Source organism: Eutrigla gurnardus, assembly GCF_963514095.1.
Source record: "Eutrigla gurnardus genome assembly, chromosome: 4".
Classification (NCBI taxonomy): Eukaryota; Metazoa; Chordata; class Actinopteri; order Perciformes; family Triglidae; genus Eutrigla; species Eutrigla gurnardus.
The window spans coordinates 17181963-17204558 of NC_139918.1; the positions used below are offsets into that span (position 1 = coordinate 17181963).

The window sequence follows — 22596 nt, forward strand, 5'->3', positions numbered from 1 at the left end:
ACCATTACGCCGCTGCACTGCTGATCATTTTCAATCCACTAAGTTTGCAGATTGACTTCCACCCTCCCAGGAAGCCACTGTTGGTAGTTAAAGGGCCACCCGACTATTTCTCCACATAAAAGTGACTTTATCCATCAAAACAATATATATATATATTTATAGCAATGTGAGCCTCGTTTGATATACTTTTTAAATCAAAGATACATTAAGTTGCAATACAGTCGTGAGGAGCAGTTGTTCCGAAAAGTCTTCCCCAAAGGTGCATTCGAGAAATGTGCCGAGCTGTTTTCCAATGGAAAAAAAAAAAAACAATGTGTAAATTCTGGTGCTGTGAAAAGGAAAATCAGAATTTGTGGTGGGTGATATGTTTGATGTTTTTATGGTCCTGAGAACGGCACTAATGACGCCACTATTTATTTTAAATCCTCATACTGCAGCCCTCAAGACTAACGATGCACTACTTCTATAGAACGCCTGGAACAAACACTACACCAAATGATACATGGTATACGTTCTTCAGCCTCAGATAAGTACAGCAATATGCTTCTTGTCCACTAGATGGCCCCCTTCCTCGCCGAATCAAAGACGAGCGAGGGGAGAGCTCTACTGAGATTCACTTGACATGCCATTTAAAAAAAGGTGGTGCCACTGAGTTTGAAGTTACAGGATACTTGCCTGGAGATGGCAGGAAGGCCTCGTCTAAGAGTTTGTCTGTGGGGTCGGGAATATATCGGAGTACCATGCTTCCATCTCTGCTTGGGAATCCATTCTACAACAGAGGACAGAGGTTTTTCTTTACATTTTTTTTTTATAGCTGTGACACATAATACAAATTATTCAATGCAAAGAGGAAAGTCATTTTCTCCAAGTGCAAATTAAAGCATTGATTTTCTCTCACCAATAAGCCGGTTCTGCTGTGGCATGTTCCAATGCTGCTGTTGAGGCTCTGCAAAACAGATAATACAAAGATTATTCTATTATTATAGAGTTCACATCTCGTGATGACAACACATCGGATGCAGAGCAGGAAATTGTGTTTTATAGATCCATGACTAGTTTGAATATACCTCTGTTATCCATACAGCAAACATTAAGTGAAAAAAGGTTTCAATTCCAACGGCAGAGCTATTTTCTGTGCAATGAAAGACACCAAGATGGTCTGCGGTGCTCCATTTATTTAATCCTTTATTTTTGTTATCTTTTACCTTGGAAGCATTTGAGTCTTACTTCCTCCTTTTTTTTTTTTATTTATAGTTCTTCTCAAGTGCGTTTTTTTTCGGTCACTGCAGTTTATTTTAAAGCCTCTCAGGAGACAATAAGTTCCCTTTGAATAGTGATAGTAATGTGTTTTCATGGTACCCGAAGAACCAGAGCTGTCATCTCGGCACAAGCTGATGCGGATCGAAATAAACGTCCACGGAAGCAGATTCATATTCATTCAGGCAATCTGACAAGCTTTGTTGTGTCTGTCATATTCTCAAGTCAGAGGATTGCAAACTGTGTTAAAACCATGGAAACCCAACGAATAAAGAGAACAGAGTGACAGCTGTGGCAATGCAATTACTTTCAACAAGAAAAGGAAATTAAACACGCCCGAGGAGCAACCATCTGCAAAAAAAATATCTGGACCCAGAGTGGGTCATGCCCCGTCAGTGATATTACAAAAGCAGGCTTATGCTGAGCTTTTATTGGACAAAAATGTTAAAAAGTTGCCTGCAAAGATAATCACACTTTAAAGCCTGTATGGGCTAACCAGGCTGTCAGTGGCAGGCAACGTTCCCAGGTACAAGAGCCAGACCTACGCACAGCCTCCCCTGAACCTGAGGTAGAAGAGTTCTCCTCGTTCACTTCTCATCAATCACAGGGCACCTGGGAGGAAACGTGGGAGAGGGGATGATGAGGAGGAGGCATGGGGGGGGGGAGGGGTCAGGAAGCGGGAAATAGTCCCACTGGTGACAGTTAAACAGAATGGGGGCAGGCGGGGTCAGCGGGGTTCAGGCCAGGTACGGCCGGCCCCTCAGATTCAAGTCGGGCTGATTAGTTCTTCATCGTTCCTCACGGTTCCATCAGCTGGATCCAGTTGACCCGCCAGCGTTCGGCTTCACCTGCTTCTTGTAAAAGCTAATTGCATTCAACGACTTGAAAAATGACTCTGCCCTAATTTCCATTCTGACTCACAGGGTCATGATTTATGCAGAGATCCCAATTTCCCCAAAACACAGTTAAAATAGCACAATTAGGCTTTCAAACTGTCGACTGCGCGTCGGTGAAGTGTGCACTGCCGGAGCACGGCGTGCAATTTATGAATCAATTGCTGCTGCTGTTTTCTTGGAAACTGCTCCCTGCCTCTAAAGCAGCTGGTATTGCTCTTTCCCTGTTTGGATATGGGAGTGAGTAAACAGTATCTGTGTCTCATTACATTCACCTTTTTTCCCCAGTTGAATCTATATTGGCCGGGAGTGACAATGTTCTGGCTGTGGAGCTCAGATTTGTGAAAAACATTTTGTATGATTAGAAATAAACGTGGTGGACCAGAGAAGCCCCTGAGACAGAGTAGACCAACAGGATGCAGGCAGGTACGGAGAACATGGAGCGCCATAACCAAGTGGCTGGCATCGTGTACAGGAACATCTTGGTTCGCCTTACTATTTCCTTTGCAGTTGTGGGTTTACTGAAGGTAGACAATCACACAAAATGTCTTGTGAAGTCCTCTAGTAAGAAGTAAAACTATGCCACCCTGTGGCAGCTCTACATGCACAGGCATGTGTCCAACTTCTTCATGAGTGACTCGGTTGTGTTAATAAATGATTTTACGGTAACTGCATGACTGTTCACCTTATATGACCAAAAGAAACTGCACGTCTTACCTTGAACAGTCATCAACACTGGAGCAGTGGTTTGGCAGTAGTTAGAAATGTTGTTTTTTATTCTAATATTATGTGGTTTCTATTTTAAATGCATGACCACAACGTGGAAATCATTCACCTCTCAAAGTGTTTCCTTAATATCAGCAGTGGTATTAAATAAATCACATTTTAGTTGTTTTTTTGGGCCAAATGTGTGTCCTTTCTGTGCAGTAGCTTACTGTGGAGTGAAGCAGCGGAGTGCGGGAGGTGCTCGGGCTGCTGAAGAAGCCATGTTGTGGCACCAGGTACTCGTCGGCATCCACGGTGTCCTCCATGCCGTCCCCGCTGATCAGGCTGCGGTACAATTTAGTGTCCGAGGGACTCGGCAGGTGCATGCAGTCATCGCCCTGGAACAGAAGCAAAATCAAACCGGTCAGCTTGGTGTGTCCAACAGGTTACTGAGACATAAGATTCTGCAAATCTGAGGCAAACTCTCACCTGAATGACCAGATATCGAGAAGGGTCTCGAGCCATTTTCGTAAACTCAGCTATCAGTTCCCGGAAATGAGGTCGGCTATCTGCATCGATCATCCAACCTGTACAGACACATCAGCGGATGTCATCGTGAAAGATAGAAGATAAAATGGGACTTCAACAACTGTGGGGAAAATAATCAGAAATGCCGCAGCAGCAGAATAACAGAACGCTCCAACCCACGGCCCACCGAGCTTACATTTCACCATGATCATGTAGACATCGATGGTACAGATGGGTGGCTGAGGCAGGCGCTCCCCTTTCTCCAGGACCCCCGCTATTTCACTGGCAGGAATCCCGTCGTACGGTTTGGTCCCAAATGTCATCAGCTCCCAAACGGTTACGCCTAAAGAACGGAGGACAGTTGGTATATATCAACCTGTTGAACTGTCAGTTTGTTTTGCCCCCCGACAAAAAGAAAAAAAAAAAAGAGGGGGAATGAGAGCGACAGGATGAAAGCTTCCCAAATATCACACAGTATCAAAACAGCTATGTTGACAAATTGGCTCCGGCTGCGGGAGTGGGAGTTAGCAGGATGCATCTTCGTGTTGGAGGAACTAAAGAAGGGAAAAAGGAGGAAAGGAAGCCCGTCACTTCTGCCAGGGACCGCTGATGCTTTTGCCATATTGAGCGGAAGGCATGATCAAAACCCTCGGGAAAGGACGATATGGAGCTGGCCCCACACTAGAAAGCTGTGTGTGTGTGTGTGTGTGTGTGTGTGCAGAGGCATCTGTGTGCTCCTGTTGCTGGCAGCACTGTTCATGTGTGAGGTGATACTGTCCATCTGAGACGGCTGGTGTGTAGGTGTGTGCTACCTGTGTCCCAAAAGCAAGAAGATCTGCCTTCTCATCATGTCTTCTAAATTCCGACTACCGCCTTGCAGTTGCAGACCTCTGCCAACAAGCTGCAGTTTACATCCTGCCCAAAATGTCATCACCTCATCCGTTATCCTTAGACATTATGAATTACTGATTTTACGGCATAGAGATCTTTGACCTTCAAACTTTAATCACTTCATCCTTGAGTCCGAGTGGACGTTTTGTGCCAAACTTGACTCAATTCCCTCGAGGGAAGGAGATGTCGCGTTCACGAGGGTTGGTTAGGACGGACAGATGGCCCGACGTCGGCATGGAAACTATAAAAATTAAAAATGCCTTTTCCTGTCTTTGCCTCGCTTGCTATTAAAGCACTTTATTCGGCAGTGAATGCACATTTCTCCTGTGAGACCGCCACCGAGGCTCCGGAGTGAAGAAGCCCAGCTGTTTTACGGATCTGAAGTGACACAAGGATCTAAGCTCAATGTGCATCGCAAGCAGGGTTCATGCCTCGCCGGGTTGGAGGAAGTGGATGATATAGACTTACCATAGCTCCATACGTCACTCTGGTGTGTGTATGTTCTGTTCAGGATGGATTCAAGAGCCATCCATTTTATTGGGACCTGCAGAAGAAAAGCAATAATGTAACAATCTCCAAATATTGCATCCAAAAATGCAATTTAACACTTAACACTATGAAGATGCACCACCATGATGTTCTCGTGTATATCTGGACAATAAGCTTGACTGGAACACAAACACAGGAGATATTTTCCTGCTGTCTGTTAATGAATGCAGCTCTGTGCTCCATCAGATTATTATTGCTGGCAACATTTTACATGCCTGTGTTTGCAGGGGAGGATTTTATTATTTTAAGGGAGGTGAAGAAAAGGTTAATTAAATCAGTAGTCATTTGGCTTCTTTACACAAAGTACTGGAGCACTTTGTTAAATTAAAGTGTCTTTTTATACCATATATTGTATATAACGTGACTTTTTTTTACCACAAATTTACAGAAAATGCAAACGTTTTGGACAGATTTCAATCTTATAGAGGAGGTTCTACCATATTAATGGATTTTATACCAAGTTAAGAAAAAATTATTTATCATTGGTTACAAGAGAGAAGTGTGTTTTTTCAAGTAAACACAACCACTACACTTGTTTTACTGTGAGGAAAACAGCGCTTCCAGTTGCCCAAAGGAAAACTGATAAGAGGAAGTTATCTGATATGTCATTAATCTTCCCTCTGATGGAATTATTTATACTCACTTAAATGAGATACAATCTGGAGCAAAACTACACATGCAAAAATACCATCTGTCATGTCATGAAACAAAATCCATTCATCTACAGGAAGTAATTTGTCTGACAAGCACCACATTTGTGCCAGGCTATAAATGCATGAATGGCTTTGCTCTTTGGCCTGTTTGAGTGCAACAACAACCGGCGACGATAAAACAACAAATCAATTTAAGTCGTGGGGCAGAAAAACGTCCTTTTAAACGTTTCAATTTCCAACCTTGCCGCCGTCCGCGTGGTACTCCTTCTCATCCGCGTTGAGCAGCTTGGCCAGACCGAAGTCGGTGATCTTGACGTGCTGAGGAGTCCTCACCAGGACGTTTCTCGCTGCCAAGTCGCGGTGCACCAAGTGGCGCTCCTCCAGGTAGTTCATACCCTTTTGTCAAACAAATGATGAAGTTATTACATCAGCGCAGTGCTGTTGTTCACAAGCTGTCTGACACGGCACGGGAACGCTGCTTGATCAGATATGATCAAAGATCTGAAAGTGCTTTCATGTAGTCATATCGTTCAACAGTATTTCTGAGCAGTTAAGGCAGCATGTGTTGTTCTTTCTCGCAGTTGCAAAACTCAACAACGTGAGAAATACTCAGTTACCTTTATCACATACCCCATATGACAAAAATGGTGCCGTCATTGCAAGTGAATTAGATAATGAAGCTGCCATACCATGCAACTTGACGCCCTTATAAGGTTTTCCTCTCACCTTGGCTATTTGCACACACCAGTTGAGCAGGTACTGGGAGCCGATATTGTCTTTGTTCTCTTTGACATAGTCCAGCAGGCAGCCATAGGGCATCAGCTGGGTGACGAGCTGCACGGTGGAGGTCAGGCAGATGCCAAGAAGACGACATACGTGGGGGTGTTCCACACTGGCCATGACATAGGCCTCCTGTAGTTCACATGTAGACATGAGAGAACACGTTGTTATCATTGAATGTGTTATATTAAACGGAGGAGTCAGTGTCACAAACAACAAACCTGCCCTCTTATCTAGTGGAAAAAATGCAATTGTCCCAGCTTAGTCATTCTTCCACTGAAGCGACATCGGCTGAAAGTCTACATTTAAACTGATACATGAGAAACACGTTTATGGGAATATCCAGTGTTTGGTGATAAGTTTCTTAGCAGCAGTCATACCCAGCCAAGCATATTCTATGTGGCTCAGCCAGTGGAAACTCGCAGTCGTCATAACAGAAAAGGGAATGAAAGAAAAAAAAAAAAAAACATGGGGATAATCTTCCCTGGCCACCAACAACAGGCTTTCTACAAGGAGACCTGTGCAGACATCACTTCAAACTGAGTTTTATTTAGTAGATTTCCTGTCGTGAGTTAAATAATTGTACCCCTAATTGTTTCTACATGACAACATTGTTCAGTTTGATGACCACTTCATTGTTGGGAGCTCTGTAATTTTGACAAAATTTGTGATGAGGAAGAGGCTTCAAAGCTAATTTAAAAACAAGCCTCTGCCCTTAAGTCACGTACAGTCCACGACAACTTCCAGATGTGCAGTGACTGAGCAGCACGACCACGAAATCACAGGACCTAAGATGCACATTCAGCCGTTTGCTTTTTCTTCAACAGGCTGCTTTTTTCTCGGCGCGGCTACAGGACTGCATTCCTTTCCAGAACACCTCAGCCTTGGATTACAAACCAACGCCCACGCACAGCCCTCCAATGAATTAATCCCATTTCCTACAGGCCTGGAAGAGGGTCACCGTGTAGAAACACGACCCGTCCTCTATTACAAGGAAAATAAGTAGTCATTAGTTTCAAATAAAGTCACATGTGCTTTAAATTACCGGATACATTACAGTTAACTTGACATTTGGGAAGCAATACTTGTCACTTTATGCAAAACATCAAGGTACTTCTGATTTCTCCCCTTTAACACAGTCAAAAATACTGCGATAATGTCCAGAGAGTTGTCATTTTCCCCCCCAGTAGCACACACTTTACAGAAAGTGGTCTGGGAAATAACATATTAAATGAATGGCTTTGGTTTTAGTTCTGACTCAGTATTACAGAAAGCTTACGTTTGCAAAAATGACCACATAAATCCGTAAACCTACATCCAAGATCTCTTTGTTTGCTTTCGGCGACGTGGCCTCTCTCAAAACCTTGATAGCCACCGGGATCTTCACATCCTCTCCCTCTGGAACCCACAGGCCCTGTGTGGACACGCATGTTTGTCATTTTACATGCTTTAATTACACCATTTAATCATCATGTTAACACAAGTGCACACATGCAAATGTATTACCGATGCTTGCGCGTATGTATTGCAAGAATGCAACCAGCCTCCCAAACAGTACTTGGACTCTACTCTACTGTATTTGTGAGGACCCTTAGTCCCCCTAAACCCATGGTGGAAAATAACAAAGTACATTTACTCAAGTACTGAGCCTAAGTACAATTCTGAAGCGTCTGTACATCCATTTACTTTCATAGCAAATGATAATATTATACTTTTCTTCTTTTGTTTACTGTAGTTTACATACAAAACATATAGTATTTATATGAGTATATGACCAAATGTCATATAATAAACTCCTTTACAGTAAGTAAAGTCAAATGATATCCACCAGCTGTTACTTTAACATTCTGATTACACCTAATAATACTGATACTTTAATTGCATTTTGCTGCTACTGTAACATGCTGGACTGCTACTAAACATGATGGATGCAGGACTTGTACTCGTAATGGAGTATTTTCATAGCGTGATATTATTATTAATAGTTTGACATAACGATGGATGTCCTCTCTTACAACTAAAAGCCTAAAATAAATCCTCACTGACCATTTACTTAAATATGTGAACGATTGATTACTCAAAAAATGTCCTAACTCTCGAGGGCTGAAACTGAAAAATTGGTCCTCACAAAGATATAAACTCAAAAGCATTTTATGTTTTCTAAAATAAAAAGACTGTTGACTTCCATTCTCTCTCTGGAGATTTAGCCTGACCTTTAACCTTAAGAAAATAAATAAATGCTTAACTTTGTAGGGATTTTTTGTCCCTGAACAAATTTCCCCACAATGAGATTAACACATACTGTAGACACATTTACACAGCACTGGAAGTGAGATGGGGGTCACTCACGCATGATCTGGCAAGCTAAAAATGTGTCTTTTAATTGAAAAATTGACAACAGATGTAGATGAGCGAAACCAGTGAAGGCGGCTGGTTATGTAAACTTGGCACATGCAGCGGTCCAGAGCTCCAGATTCAATAAAGCTCAGCGCTGGAGTGGAATTTTGACAGCAAGGTGTTTTCAGACACAAACCCGAAGCATGCAAATACCTTGTAGACTGTCCCAAAAGCTCCTGATCCCAGCACTTTGATTTTCTTAAATTCGGGTTCCTTCAGGATCCGCAGCAGAGCCTGGTTTGGTGCCTCTCCACTTGGAGTCAGAGGTTCAACCAACTGGAAAAGACGGACCGGATATCTTATTTACTGTTGCGGAAACAGGACAAGCTATTCTTTGAAAATGCCGTCGTCGGTCAATGTTCAGAAGAAATCAACAAAAATTGCTATCTCTATAATAATGCTATCTCTGCATTAGCAGGTTTGTATCTCAGTAAATGATCAATCTGTATATTATTATTGATGGACAAGCCAAATAAAAGTCCTTTCTGCTTCTATGTCTCCCAACAAGTGGTGTCCCCTCGTCCTACCTCTCTCTCTTGGAGAAGTCTGCGCATGGTTCTCTTCCTCTTGATGTGGCGTCGGCGTAGCAGCACAAACACAGACAGGCCGGCAATAAGAGCGGCCAGCAGCCCACCGACTACACCAGCCGCAATCATGGAGAGGCCAGACGAGCTGAAAGACAGGTGGGAGCCCATTTGAGAACGCAGATAGAAAACAGAGCACACTGACGAATTCAATAAACAAGGAGAGATGAGATTACAATGTCAAAACTTAGACCCTTTACCATTATGAGCAATGTTACTGTATTCACTCACTTTTTACTCTGGCAGCCCGCGAGGCCGGGTCCCGAGCACCTGTAAAATAAAATAAATAATAAGAAATGCAAAGAATCGGATAAAACTGTACCATCACTTTGAATCCACACTGATAATCCACCATCATCGGTCCATGTGTTTGTCTGCGAAGCTCAAACAATCAGGGAAAGGCTTCGCAATCAGTGTCCTTTACCAAAATCAATCACTTCTATGGTTCCGAACATATTTCATTTCATTGCGTGAGTGCAAGAATGCTGAAACGCTTTCCAAGCATCCATGTTTTTGCAAGTAAACAAGATCACTGGGGTCCGTTTCATTCTATTTAGTACAATGATGTTGTGAAACACTAAACTAGTGGAAAATCTTCATCATATGTTACTTGTACGAGGCAATAACAAAAGCCCGTAGCCACGCAGTTGTGGTCAAAAGTACTTTCTGCATCTGAACCAGAGTAACCATCAGTTTACCAAACAACCACCACGGCCGAATGTTGATAGTCCATCAACGTGAACATTTGGTCTGCTTTCAGTTATTTCCCCTCTGTTCTGTAATGCAGTGCAGACCTCCATTAAAATGAAATTAATGGAAACCAATAATAACCAATACAAATCATTAAAAAAAAACTCTACAACATCCTTTCTAAATTGTCTGATTTCATCATTATTTTAACACTTCTCATCTCTCTCTCTTTTACCCCTGAGTGCAGTTTTTGTGGCACAGCCTGCACACTCCCATCTTATCGGCGTATTTCCACACCGGCAAGTCGTCCTTCCCTGGCACGCCTTGGGGACAACGAGACACGCAGAACAGGCCGTCTCGGACGTTGGCACACTCCGTACAGTTTCCAGAACCCTGGAAGAAGGAGAAGAAAAGACTATGTTTACAACTCTCTTGGGAGGAGTAGTAAATATATGCAAACGGCCCTGTCTCATAGTAATAAAGCAAGCTGCATCCATCTTCCTCATGGAGATGCAAATGTTTGGCAATAAAAAAAACCCACTCTGAAGTGTTGGGTGGTTTAGTTTATGCCGGTACATCCCTGGTACTCTGAGACTTCCTGCAGTGCAACAAACTCCTCTACTTCTCTCGTCAATAATGATACCTAACATTCCCAGTCAACGGCTCCGACAGCGGGGCGGGAATCTGTTGTTTTCAGTCAAAGGCGACCTCGTGAGCATTTAAGAGAAGACTAAATCAAACAGCCACACCCATGATCCCACACGCAACACGCCTTGTGGCGTCGTTGCATTACGGTCTAATAGGCTTCTGTTGATGGAAGAATTGGCAACGCTGACGCTGCTGCAAGAAATTTCATGCTGCGTAATCGTTCATTAGTGGAGCCCTTTGGTTCTGAGCATTTATTGGTAACATTTTCATAAATTCATAAAAGTGTTTTTTGTTTGTTTTATACACTGTTGCCCATAAAGTTGGAATCTGTTCTGTTTATTCCTATTTAAATGTATCAGTAATCACTTTTGACCCGGTGCAATGATTACATTATGCGTCCCAATCACCCAGGTGAAATGTTTTAATGCATAACTTTTGTTTGATGCAAAAAAAAGACAAGCCATTTGCAAATTATTCCAACAGATTGTGACACATACAGGTGCGTTGCAGGTTGCCGTCCCGTTCCTGCGTTGACACTCGGGGTGACATTCCACGCAGGTTTGATTCACGGCAGCCTCCCGCGGCTCTCTGCAAAAAAAACAATCACAAAGCTGACGGATTCTCACCGCATTTCAAAACAGTCACAAGTGAAGCGAAATTCTCTGATCCCTCTTTTTTCTGAGGGCACAAGTTAAATTGTAAGCATGTCGAGATTCAATGTTTGACAGAGATCTGCAAAGATAAACAGACGTGAGCGAACGTGCCGTTTCAGCTGCAGTGTTTGTGTTAAATCTACCGGAGGTTTAACTTCAAAATAACTTGGATCATATTTTGGATGGGGCTGATTCAATAACAAATCCCCAATGTCTGATGTCTAGTCTGGAGATGCTCATGGTATGAAAATAGACTTTGAAACGAATTAACTGTAGAGTAGAGAGGATCTGATGTTCAGACCGTTTGTTTGTCTGAGATAAGGAACGCTGTGTTTCAGAGCTTAAAAAGGCATTCAAACCCAGATTCCTCCCTTACCCCTCCAGGATGTTGCAGGAGTCAACACAGCTCCCATCACGGCTATAGTCGCGGCAGGCGAAACACATGTCTGGGCCCGGGCCCCAGCAGCTGTCCGTGGAACACTTCCTGTCACAAGTGTTGTTCGACAGGACTAAAAGAAAACAAAAAACACACCATCTCAAGAAGAGATCTTTCCCACATAATTATCCAATTTTTAAATCAGACTTGATTAATTAAATCTGCTATGGGCATTGCACAATCGCGAGTTGAAGAGCAAAACAACAACAAAAAAGGGATCTGGCTCTTTGTGGGAAACCAAAAATGTAATTTACCACATGTGGCAACGTCAGCGTTTTCCTCTATGGTAGTGCTTTGGCTTTCTGATTTGAAGAGTCCCTTCCAGTGGCTTTTGTTGGTGTAGCACAGGTTGCGGTTCTTGAGGATGACCACGTCTCCGTCGCTGATTTCTTTGAGGGAGTGAAGGCCCAGGTAGGTGATGCCGAGCTGAGCCATAATGACACTGCGGCTACCACTGAATAGGAAAAGGGTGGAAGCAGAAAAAAGGATGATGAGAAAGGATTTATGATAATACTTAATCCGCGGTTGTGAATCCAGGGGGGGGAACATACCGCTTAGTTCGTCCTCGAACGATCTCCAGATTCTCAAAAGGACTCAGTGAACTCATGCTCTTTGGCCACGTTTGGATCAACAAGTATCCTGAAGCAACAAATGATTCGTTAATTGTGAAACCCGTATTTAATACGTCATGCATAACTCGTGTCTTATGCACTCTTACCAGTAATTTCCTTAACCGTCTTAAACACATCAAGCTGGGAAGGCTCCAGCTTTGGTGTTTTGGTGTATGCATCCCTACAAATACCAAGAAGGTACATGTTATCTGCTATTGCTGGCTTTGGCTATTGACAGGCATGAAAGGCTGCAGTGCTGTTGGTGTCCTTGACTTACCCATGAATGGATGTGTGGATGATGGCAATGTTGCCATTGATTTTCGTGCAGTTTTTAAAGGTGTCGATGTTGGTGGCGTTGATGGACAAGATGTGAGTCAGGTTTCCGGTTCCAAGTCCATTACACACTGTGAACCAATCCGTGGAGAAATCACATTAAAGCTGTATGTTGTGAGTGTAACAGTGGCAATAAAATGGAAACATTCTTTGGAACACACCTTTGAATTCCAATAAAGCACAATAATTAAGTTAATGTACTTAGTGCAAACCTTACAGTGTACATGAGTCAGGAATGTGTCCCCAGATTACCCGTACCTTTTGGGCACAGTCCGTCACACTTGGCACACTTCCTGATGCCGCCCTCGTCCACCTCATATGTGTTAGCGCTGCACGTCCGCACGCATGCTCCGTGATCAGTTACGACATAGTTATCTGGAACGGTTTCAAGATAAAAAGCGCTTTAGATCATAATCCTGTAGTATTCGACTTTTGCATTTGATTGAATGACACCAAAACCATTCCAAACGTGCCATTCAGCAAAACAAAGGTATGACTATAGGTACATATAATGCTGCAGACCTGACAGCATACATGCGGACTGAGTAATAGGAGACAGACCTCTGAAAGTTAAACTAAGTAAGAACAGTTGTTGCATTAACACGCCTTGGAACTCAATCATTTTCTTTTCTGTGTTTCTACAGTTTATTATTAAACTTAGACAAACTGTAACCACTGAATATGTACCAACCCTGAAGGACAACCTGGGCACTTGTCCAGCACACGGCAGAGGGAAGAGGCTCAAACAGTGAACAGTTTAGTGAGAAATCGTGGTCAAAAAGACGTTTAGCTGTCCTTACGTGGGCAGCTCTTGACACAGGTGGCCCCGAAGTTGTACTTTCCATTGGGGTTAGGGACCAGCTGGTGCAGGATGGGGTCGTAGCGCATAAGGCCCGGGCAGGAGTCCTTACACACCCCATTATCCTGGAAGTCCCGACAGGCCTGCAGCACAAACAACAGTCATCCAGTACACTGGGACCATAACAGAGCCCCGCACTAATGATAACACTGCATTCCTCCACAGCCTCGGCTTAGTCCTGAGAGCCGCACAGAGAAGGGGAGAGCAGACGCCGTTACTCCCGGCACTGCCAAAGCGGAAAGATATAATCAGCAGTTGTGTCTCATTGGTACCGACAGCGATAACAATACTTATGATCATAAAAACAGGTGCTGGCTGATTTAGGGCTTTGTTTAGATGGATGTGGATTTAATGCAGAAGTATGAAAGCTTGCTGTTTAAGCTCGTCTCCTCCCCAGCTCCTTTATTATATCATTACTCGTATCCCCCGTGCGAAGGTGTCTTCCTCTCACCAGACAGTCGGTGGGCCGCGGTCCCGTGCAGCCTGCGGCACAATGCTCATTACAGCAGTCGCTGGGTGAAGGCCCTTTGCATCTCTTCGAGCACTGCTGTGCACAGTTCAGTTTTGTTACTGGGAATAAGAACAGGACAAAGTCAGTGGAATGACTCGATTATTTTTATTTTGAGGTCATATTGAGTCCAATGGCAAAAAAAAATGGAGCATCTTTGCTAATTTCAAATGATGCCACACTGTTTATATGATTACAGCACACCTTGCATATATGGATATACTTTTAACCAACAATAATATATTCATTCTTTTTTATTATATGCCAACTCACAGGTCTGACAGTTCTGAGGACCGGGTGCCCAGCATGAGCCATTGAAGCAGCTTGAGTCACATGGTTTACCTGTAAAAGCAGAACACTAGAAATAAACATGCGGGAAATGTTGACTTCAAATCCTTCAAAGTCTTTGATACGCAGTGAATTTCTGTGCCGTCTTTGTGAAAATGTTTGACTTACAACGTGGATGGGTGATGGCCAACGGGAGCACCATTTTGGGTTTGTTATCAGCGTTGACGATGTCATACCACTGTATCGTCTCCACATTGCACGGCTGGTTGGTCCCAAACTTAACACCTCCTTTAAGAATTTCTGCGAGGGCAAACCGCCACGTAAATACAAGAAAAAAAAGTACATAAAATGCTGGAGAAATTCTGTCACAGAGAGTCAAAGAAATGGAGAGGCGGACTGACCCGTCAGGCTTGTCAGAAGGAGCTCGTTGGTGCGATGACCCGTAGCTTTTTCATAATTAGTCAGCACGGCGAGGCCAAACATTCCCTCGTAGAGCGAATGACCTCGAATGATGCGCAGGTTCTGCAGAGGAATCCTGGCTGCTGTGTTGAGGGCGATCAGCACATAGCCGCCCACTTCTTCAATAGACTGTGGAACGGAAAGAGAGGAGAAAGCCTCGTTGTAGGGTGAAGTAGCAAATTAAGATGAACCTCTGTGTGTCCCTGCAGGTCTTCCTCTCAGGCCCCAACAACATGAATCGCCATCACTTGGAATTGTTTATTGCGGCGAGCGTAGATGACCTTGATGTGAATATCAGCAATTTTATCAACAGCAGAGTTTCCCTACTCCGGATTATGACAGCCGACAGTAAGGGGACATTATTTACAGAGATTTTGTCACACTGAAAATTAAAAAAAAAAAGTGAGACGTACTTCCGCCTCACTAGCCCTTGAAACTACTGCACGATATCTGCTGCATGCTTGCATGTGTGTGTGTGTGTGTGTGTGTGTGATCCCTCATCACATCTGCACATCAGCTGCAGCTGCGGTTCTAGCAAAGCTCGAAACCAGAATGTGATAAACACACTGAATAATCTGTCACTATGGACTCGCTGTCCACTGATTTTAATTATCTGCGCTGAAGCGATAAGAGCAGGGAAGATGCCTCCGAAGATCCAGGATAGATTGTCTGGCAAACTGGATTCAGACCACCAAAGAGATGCTAGGTAATTTCTAACATCTGTCATGTGCATGTTTAGCTAGGGAAGGGCGATGATTCAGAAATACTCATTACTTTCCATCTGCAAAGTATTTATTATAGTAAAGAGACAAAAATAGGTGATTGATAATGTGTTTGTTTCATACAGATTAATTTATTCCCGAATTACCAGAGCTCATGCTGACTCGTGTGTATACACTGGTATTGAGATATGATATTTATTGGAATAGAAGAGCCCTAGCCTCCTCTGCTGTAAGGAGTACAGTCCTTACTGTGAGGAAGGAAAGGTCACGATGCTCCTCCATGTAGGTGATCTCCAGGTTCTCCAGCACCACGGTGCAGTTGCTGTAGGTCTTCACCATGTTCAGATAGTGGTCCTCTTTGGAGCCCAGTAGGTTTAAACGGTTGGTGATGCCTTGGCATACTGCAGGGAAAGACAAAAAAAATGTGTAAGATTTACTCAAATGTTACTTGAAACGTGTTGTTAATCCTCTGTAATGTCACAAAAGCATTTATCTTAACAACCTTGGCTCATACGACTGTGTGTGTGTCTCTGTTTGTGAATTTGCTCTGCACAGTCATAACTTGGCCAACTTTCATGGGAAAACAACTGTCCTGGGTTGCTTCTACAATAGGACTCAAATCTCAGCAACGAAGCGAGTTCTGGCTCATGAGTCAAAGTGAGTTGGCTTGATTTGTTCTGGCGAAGGCCTGAATCTTTCCACTGCTATGCAGGCTAGTTAAAACAACCACTGTGACCAGCATCTCCAGGCCTATTGTGTCATTTCTGAAGAAAAAAAAGAAAAAAAAAGAGTTGGTGTGTCACATATTCCATGAGATATGTGAGTATGTTTCTTGGGAGAACTTTAGCTCTCTTAATCTCAAAATTACTCATAATGGTTCCATAATTGCAGCCGAGTTGAAGCATATTTGATTTAAGGGCAAGTTCTTGACATGACTTATCAACTTAGGGCTTACATCAAATGCTGATCCAAGCACTTTTTTGAGGGCCAATAGCAACAAAGACATTGATCACGAGATTCACAGGATTGTAATTGTGGGCTGATAAAAAACGCCCATCTGGCCGTACGCAATAAAAGTATTAGGATAAGGAAAGCAGTTTCATTCATATGTCCAGGAGGCCCTTTTACATGTTTTAAAGGTGGACACAAGATTTCAGTTGCAGCAATGTCTCTCATTATTGCAGACGTGCTGACAGAGAAACATTTCCACACTGATACTGTGCTGTTTGGGACGGGGTTATCAGCTGTAACCGCCATATGAGAACCCTGCAGAGTGGCGGCTGGGAGCCAGTGGAGCACGTTCACATAAAAGCATACGAGCATCCAGCATTATATCTCTACATAGCAAAATGCTGCTTTGTTGCAGTCTGAAAGTCATATACGGGTCCTTTAAAGGGAGAATGTATGTCGTCTTCCTCTGTTCAATAGTCCCTTGAGCTGGTCAGACAGGTTCTGTCTGGCACTGAAGAGTCAGCTGTGATTAACACTGTGTCACCCCTCCAACACACATGCAAACATGCACATCCACACACACGCACACACCCATTAATAATGAAATTTTAATTTACTGGTTAACTTGAGCAATAGCTGGAGCAAAACAAAATGTTCTTCTTCCTGTTTATTAGCATGACGGTGTTGGTGTGATGTCTCCTGGGTCACATTCCACAACGTGTCCGCTCTTGACTGCAAAGAAAGCCAAACCAACGCGCTCCGAATTCTGAAACACACCTCTAGACACTGTACATAACATTTAACTTAATTGCACCACGGCCTCTCTGAATCGCCGAATTGAAGGAAGAGACATAACATCATCTTTTTTTCGGCTCAGTCAAACGAGTATCCCAAGCCAAGATTTTTTTTCCGCCGTTTATTTTTCGATTTCACACAAAACCAACAGCGATGGTGCGCCGAATCAGTGAGAATTAGGCACAAACAGCTGTCTCCCACCCTCCCGCTTCTTCCTCCTCATTAGTCTGTCCCTGAGGGCTCTCCCTGACATGAACCCTGCAATCCAGCAGCCTCGCGCCCTGGCAACAGAGGCAGACCAGCAAGCTGACCGTTTTAATTAGAGGAGCCATGTGAGATGTAATTAGCCCCCTAATGATTACGCAGACTGAGAAACCAAACTGTAATAAACAAAAAGGTTTGTCATGATTGTGCAGCTGTGAATATTAATCAACCGGATTTGGACATTGTGAATGACAGGTTTGCTGATAGGGATTCTTTTACATTACGTTGGTTAGTGTGTGTTGGATCACCGTAAACTGCTTCCTGTCGGGAGGTTTTGTTCAGGGGATATTTATGATGAGCAATAAAAGGCCTCATGAGGCGGGTTATATAGGTTAAACAAACTTTCTCCACCAGAGATTCAAAGAAAACGTTTGATTGCTCAAGCGAGCAGTAGTACAGCCACAGTAAATATTCTCCTTTGTCCACTTGTTTCATAACTCACTTGCAGGTGGTACATGAACTGAGATTACATGACCATAAACTGACTTCCTCATCCGGCTGCAACCAATGAGAGGGAATCAAGGTCAGGCTGCAGCTACATAGGTATGACTAATATGGCCTCATATACCTAAACTTTTATTTTCTCCTAACAACACAGCCTCCTGCAAATCGACTCCCAGTCAGTACCTAGGTGTCGTAACAGACAACAGCGAGTGTGTAAAAGAACATGCAGACTTGAAATTGGGGAACCCCGTTTTTTCCCATAACACCGGATTCCATTTTGACTCATGAAATCCACTAGAAACACAGCGTCCCGCCTGAAATCTCCTTTAATGCGAGGGACGGGCCTGCATGACGTAACTGATACTGTGACAAAGACTAATTAGAGATTGCTTCACTTCCTCCAGCTGGATTGTCGTCACAAAATGTTCAGGAGGTAACTCTGTGAGGAAGGAGTGGCAGGTCTGGCATATATCTCTGTTTTAGTACTCTATGCATGTGTGTGGGTGGGTGTGTGTGTGTACCGGCATGTGTGTCAGTGTGCACCGCTGTGAGGAGTACATCATATTCCCTGGATTGCGCCGCGTTGATCAGCACCCAGTCAGAGCGAGACAAAAGACTCGATAAACCCGATCATTAGTCATCTAAGCTTGTTGAAATGTGCGGTCGCATATCACCCGTTTGATGTTTACTCGGGGACTAGTGTTGGAAGTCAAGGGTGTGTGGGTAGATATTTGTTTCTTGAGGCTATAGGATCTGCACTGCAACTACGGGAAAGGACACGTAGCTGAATATGGGGAAAGAGGGAAGCAGGGTTTAAACCCAAAGTCAAAGCAGACAAAAGTTATGGGAAATATTTGAGGCACATTAACTAAACATTATGGCGCTGTAAATGTACCGTACAATGTTAAGTACCAAAAACAAGCAGAGGGGAAAAAATGCTGCCATAAATTCACATTTTGAGGTCTCATTTGCATGTTTGGATGAAACTTTGTTTTTGTTCTGGCCATGAAAGGAAGTATCGAATGTCTACATACGCAACCTAAACTTTCCAGGGACACGATACAAAAAAAAAAAAAAAACTTTTCTAACCCATCTAATGGTTTCCTTTGGTCCACTGAGCCATCTTACTACACATTTAAATCATCATCTTTCTACTTTTCTACAGACAACAGAAATGGGCCTGCCGCGTTCTCTTCCTCTCATTTACTACCTGCAATTCAATTACGCTGTGTCCAGAGTCTGATAATGACATTAGCTGAAAACTTATACATAATTAAAGGGAAGTAACAATGCTAACTGACGTGACTTGTTTATTTCTCTCTCCGAGTCAACAGCATTACAGCAAAGTATCTTATGTAACTCAATCTGCAGTGTCCCTCCGCTGATAACAAATCAATGCCAAGATTAATTCCCTCATTTGGGAGTAAATGATGGTGAACCCCCTCCTATGCACGTACAGAGGAGGATGTTGATCTGGGGGGGGAAACATACACATTCTGCTTTTACTGGCTCACATTTCCAGACCTCCAGAAATCGGCATAAATCTGTCAAAGCCCACTATCAGTAAAATGAAGGGTAAAAAAAAAATGTGCATTCAGTTCAAACTTCCTCCTCTCCTCTGGCTAGGATTCAGGAGGAGACGAGGGATCAGATGTCATGTAAAAAGGAAACCAGCAGCACAAGTATGTCACCATGTTCATTCTTTGCTGGTGTGTATGGACGGATAAACATTCTTTGTAGTTTTGACATAAAAATTCCTGATATCCTGTCCTCTGTACAGGGGAAACGCTATCTTCCTCTGCGTGGGAGATGCATCAAACCCTTAGGGGAAAACATCTTGGGGCCTCAGAAAAAGAAAAAAGATGCCGGAGGATTAGAGGTCCCCCCCCCCACACACACACACACACACAAACACACACACACACACACACTTTCCCTCCCTATCCCCAGTGAACGCAGCAACACAAGCCCCTTTGACATCACAGGAAGTTGATCCGTGCACGGGGGTCAGTTCCAGACGGCTACCCTGCGATGCTGAACCAGATGGTAGCCGATTGTCGTCTAAATGTAACTCCATGTACTCCTGGAGAAAAGAGAGCTGGTGGAAAGGAAGTGTGGGGGGGGGGGGGTTAGTCAAGAGCGGGGGTTAGTCAAGAGCGGTTTGTGGTTCAGCTGAACGAGATGTGGGACGTAGCAGCCAGCTGTGGGAGAAAAAGAGCAAAGGGGGTGTAAAAAGCCTCACACTTGATGCATGAATGTGGTCGACCTTTCCACGAAGGCTAACAAAGGGGACGCAACACTGAAGGGGCCGGCTGTAGATGACAAGCAGATGAAGCGGCCCGGTGGATACGTCACATGACCACTGAAAAGTTCAACCCCTATGACTATAGTTCACTGGCCCCCGCTGGAGTTTGAGCCCAGTCGGTGAAGTTTAGTCAGTTAAAAGCTCAGCCAAAGTGACCAAATAAAGACCAAAAAGGCCAGTGTTTACTCTCCGCTCCTGAAGAGCACCCTCTAGCAGTGGCTGAGACACTCCAGGTACCCGTGTTTGGGCCCATCATAATGTTTACGCTCCGCCTCAGCGTGAGGAAACCGCGGATTTAGGTTCTGCACAAACACAGGAATACAGCATGTGTACTCACAGGCCTGCATACTGTGATCGGCGTGTCTAAGCCTTCAAGTCATAGAAATTAGTTCACTTTAATGCCTCATTGAAAAGCCAGCAATTTACTGGCTGTTCACATTGACAACTGTGGATGATCCACAGTAATGGAGACATTGTTTCTGGGGGGGGGAAATCTGCTTTTTCCCCTTTTTTTCAAAGCTGCAAAAATCAATATGAACAATCAATATTTGATGTCAAAGGTCTTTCGTGGTGAAACACCAACATAGAAATACCACCAGGCAAACATGCCAGATATTGCTGATGTTATTCCATGTGAGCCCCACCAAACTAAATTCTAATCACCTCCATCGGTGTTGAGGCAGAAATCGCAGATAAACATCTTGGCAAATAAAAGCAAAACCCTTGGCTTCATAACACAGATTTTAATTAGAAAATGTGGGGGGGTTTGGGGTAATTCAGCAAGAAAACTCTTCAATTTGGAAAAAAAATATCCATTTATTATGTGGTTACTGACTAACAAGAGGCGCTTTCATCGCATTCATGCTGGTTATCGTTTGAGCTACCGCTGTGAAAAATCAACACACTGCACATTTATCTCAATAGTCAATGATGCATTCATTCCCCAATAGTGCTATCCATGACCAAAGAGATAAATAAACCGTACATGTTAGAAGAATAAATTACTGCACACCAAGTTGATTTATTGGAGTTAGTTAAACACAGCTGCACTCCTATTACTCTCCAGCTGTGATCGATATATGAGGGGCCCAACATGATGGCTCAGATAATCAAGCAATACATATCATTAGTCAGACGATTCTCCCGCATGCCCTGTTGGAAAGTCCATTAGTCCTCCATAAAGGCACCAAACAATCCCACTCCTGTTACCCAGAACTCACACAACCTCCGCTAGCCCCGGCCCCATTTAAATTCCAATAATGCGCCCACCATTCTCCTGAAATGTTCCAACGTTAAACCCACTTCCTCTTTAACATCCAGACATTCTCCCTATTGAAGCTCATTCTAGCCAAGACAACCCTCCCACCCCCCCTCCTTTTCCCTTCTTTCTCCTTCGCTGTTAAAACCATACTCCTCTTCAATCCCACAGGAAGCACGGGAGGAAGACTGGAGAGGGAGTGGGCGGCGAGCACACTGCTGCTAACTTCACTGTCTTTTTCTCTCTTTCACCCCCCCTCCTCCTCCTCCCCTTTCACCGACCGGCACTAAACCATGCCTGGAAAAGAAGAGCGGAGGAAGACAGAAAGAAAAACAACAACCACAAGCGTAGAAACCCACACATTTCACACATCATTCCAGCAGCAGAAAGCAGCTGTGTTTCGGGAATCCCCTGTTGGTTTTAGCATTCCCAGTGCAGAGCAGCAGGCCCATATTGGAGCACATCAAGGGTGGAACAGATAACTCTCACTCACCGGACCCCTCTCCTCATCTAAACAAAGGAGAAAGACACTCCATGAGGCAGCCTTTCGGCTTAAGGGGTTTCTTATTTTTAGCGGATTGCTGACAGGCTCATTTGCGTGTAGGTCTAACCGCTGCTTCGCAGCGTTGCCTGCCAGCGACTCCGTTCCTGCCTTAGTCATGTCTCCAGCTAACTCTGCAGTGTCCACAGAGAGAGAGAGGGAGCGAGAGAGACCCCATAAAAGGAATATTCTACAGAAGCCCTGGGGTTTGCATTGGTGAGCGTCACTCTGTTGCTCAGCCCTTACTCACTATTTCAGCCTCTGGTTTACACATCAGCAGGCCCTTAAATCCACCGATGAGTAGTTTCTTCCTCATCCACACTGGCAGAGGGCAAGGGTCAGGGGCAGAGGGAGCTCAGGGGAATCAGCTTGGGCAGCAGGCGGCTCTCATCATTTTCAACACTCTGGAAGGGTATTGGGTTACATGTTGCGTTGTACTCGCCAAAAGCATGACCAATTTAATTTGCCCAGGAAAGCCTCGTAAGAATTAAGCTACGTCTTCCTGATGACACATCAAACTGAAATGCTTGAAATGCAACGGGGCGCCGCTGCCAAGTACTCGGGGGCCCCAGAGAAGTCCGTTGTAATCGTCGG

General features: G+C 44.0%; 1 protein-coding gene across 1 annotated transcript in view; it reads right to left on the minus strand.

The window, feature by feature from the left end:
• egfra (epidermal growth factor receptor a (erythroblastic leukemia viral (v-erb-b) oncogene homolog, avian)) overlaps positions 1–22596 on the minus strand; it is a 35255-nt gene that overhangs the window by 2193 nt on the left and 10466 nt on the right. Inside the window, exons 2-27 of the mRNA XM_084008570.1 lie at positions 15694–15845; positions 14665–14851; positions 14432–14563; positions 14249–14317; positions 13919–14037; positions 13409–13550; positions 12867–12983; positions 12553–12679; positions 12383–12456; positions 12216–12303; positions 11919–12118; positions 11605–11737; positions 11073–11163; positions 10163–10320; positions 9469–9507; positions 9181–9325; positions 8807–8929; positions 7572–7670; positions 6203–6388; positions 5717–5872; positions 4743–4818; positions 3580–3726; positions 3345–3442; positions 3086–3253; positions 899–946; positions 676–769 (exon numbers count right to left, since the gene is read on the minus strand). Coding sequence (XP_083864696.1) covers positions 676–769; positions 899–946; positions 3086–3253; positions 3345–3442; positions 3580–3726; positions 4743–4818; positions 5717–5872; positions 6203–6388; positions 7572–7670; positions 8807–8929; positions 9181–9325; positions 9469–9507; positions 10163–10320; positions 11073–11163; positions 11605–11737; positions 11919–12118; positions 12216–12303; positions 12383–12456; positions 12553–12679; positions 12867–12983; positions 13409–13550; positions 13919–14037; positions 14249–14317; positions 14432–14563; positions 14665–14851; positions 15694–15845 — 3168 coding nt within the window. The remainder of the gene's footprint in view (positions 1–675; positions 770–898; positions 947–3085; positions 3254–3344; positions 3443–3579; positions 3727–4742; positions 4819–5716; positions 5873–6202; positions 6389–7571; positions 7671–8806; positions 8930–9180; positions 9326–9468; positions 9508–10162; positions 10321–11072; positions 11164–11604; positions 11738–11918; positions 12119–12215; positions 12304–12382; positions 12457–12552; positions 12680–12866; positions 12984–13408; positions 13551–13918; positions 14038–14248; positions 14318–14431; positions 14564–14664; positions 14852–15693; positions 15846–22596) is intronic.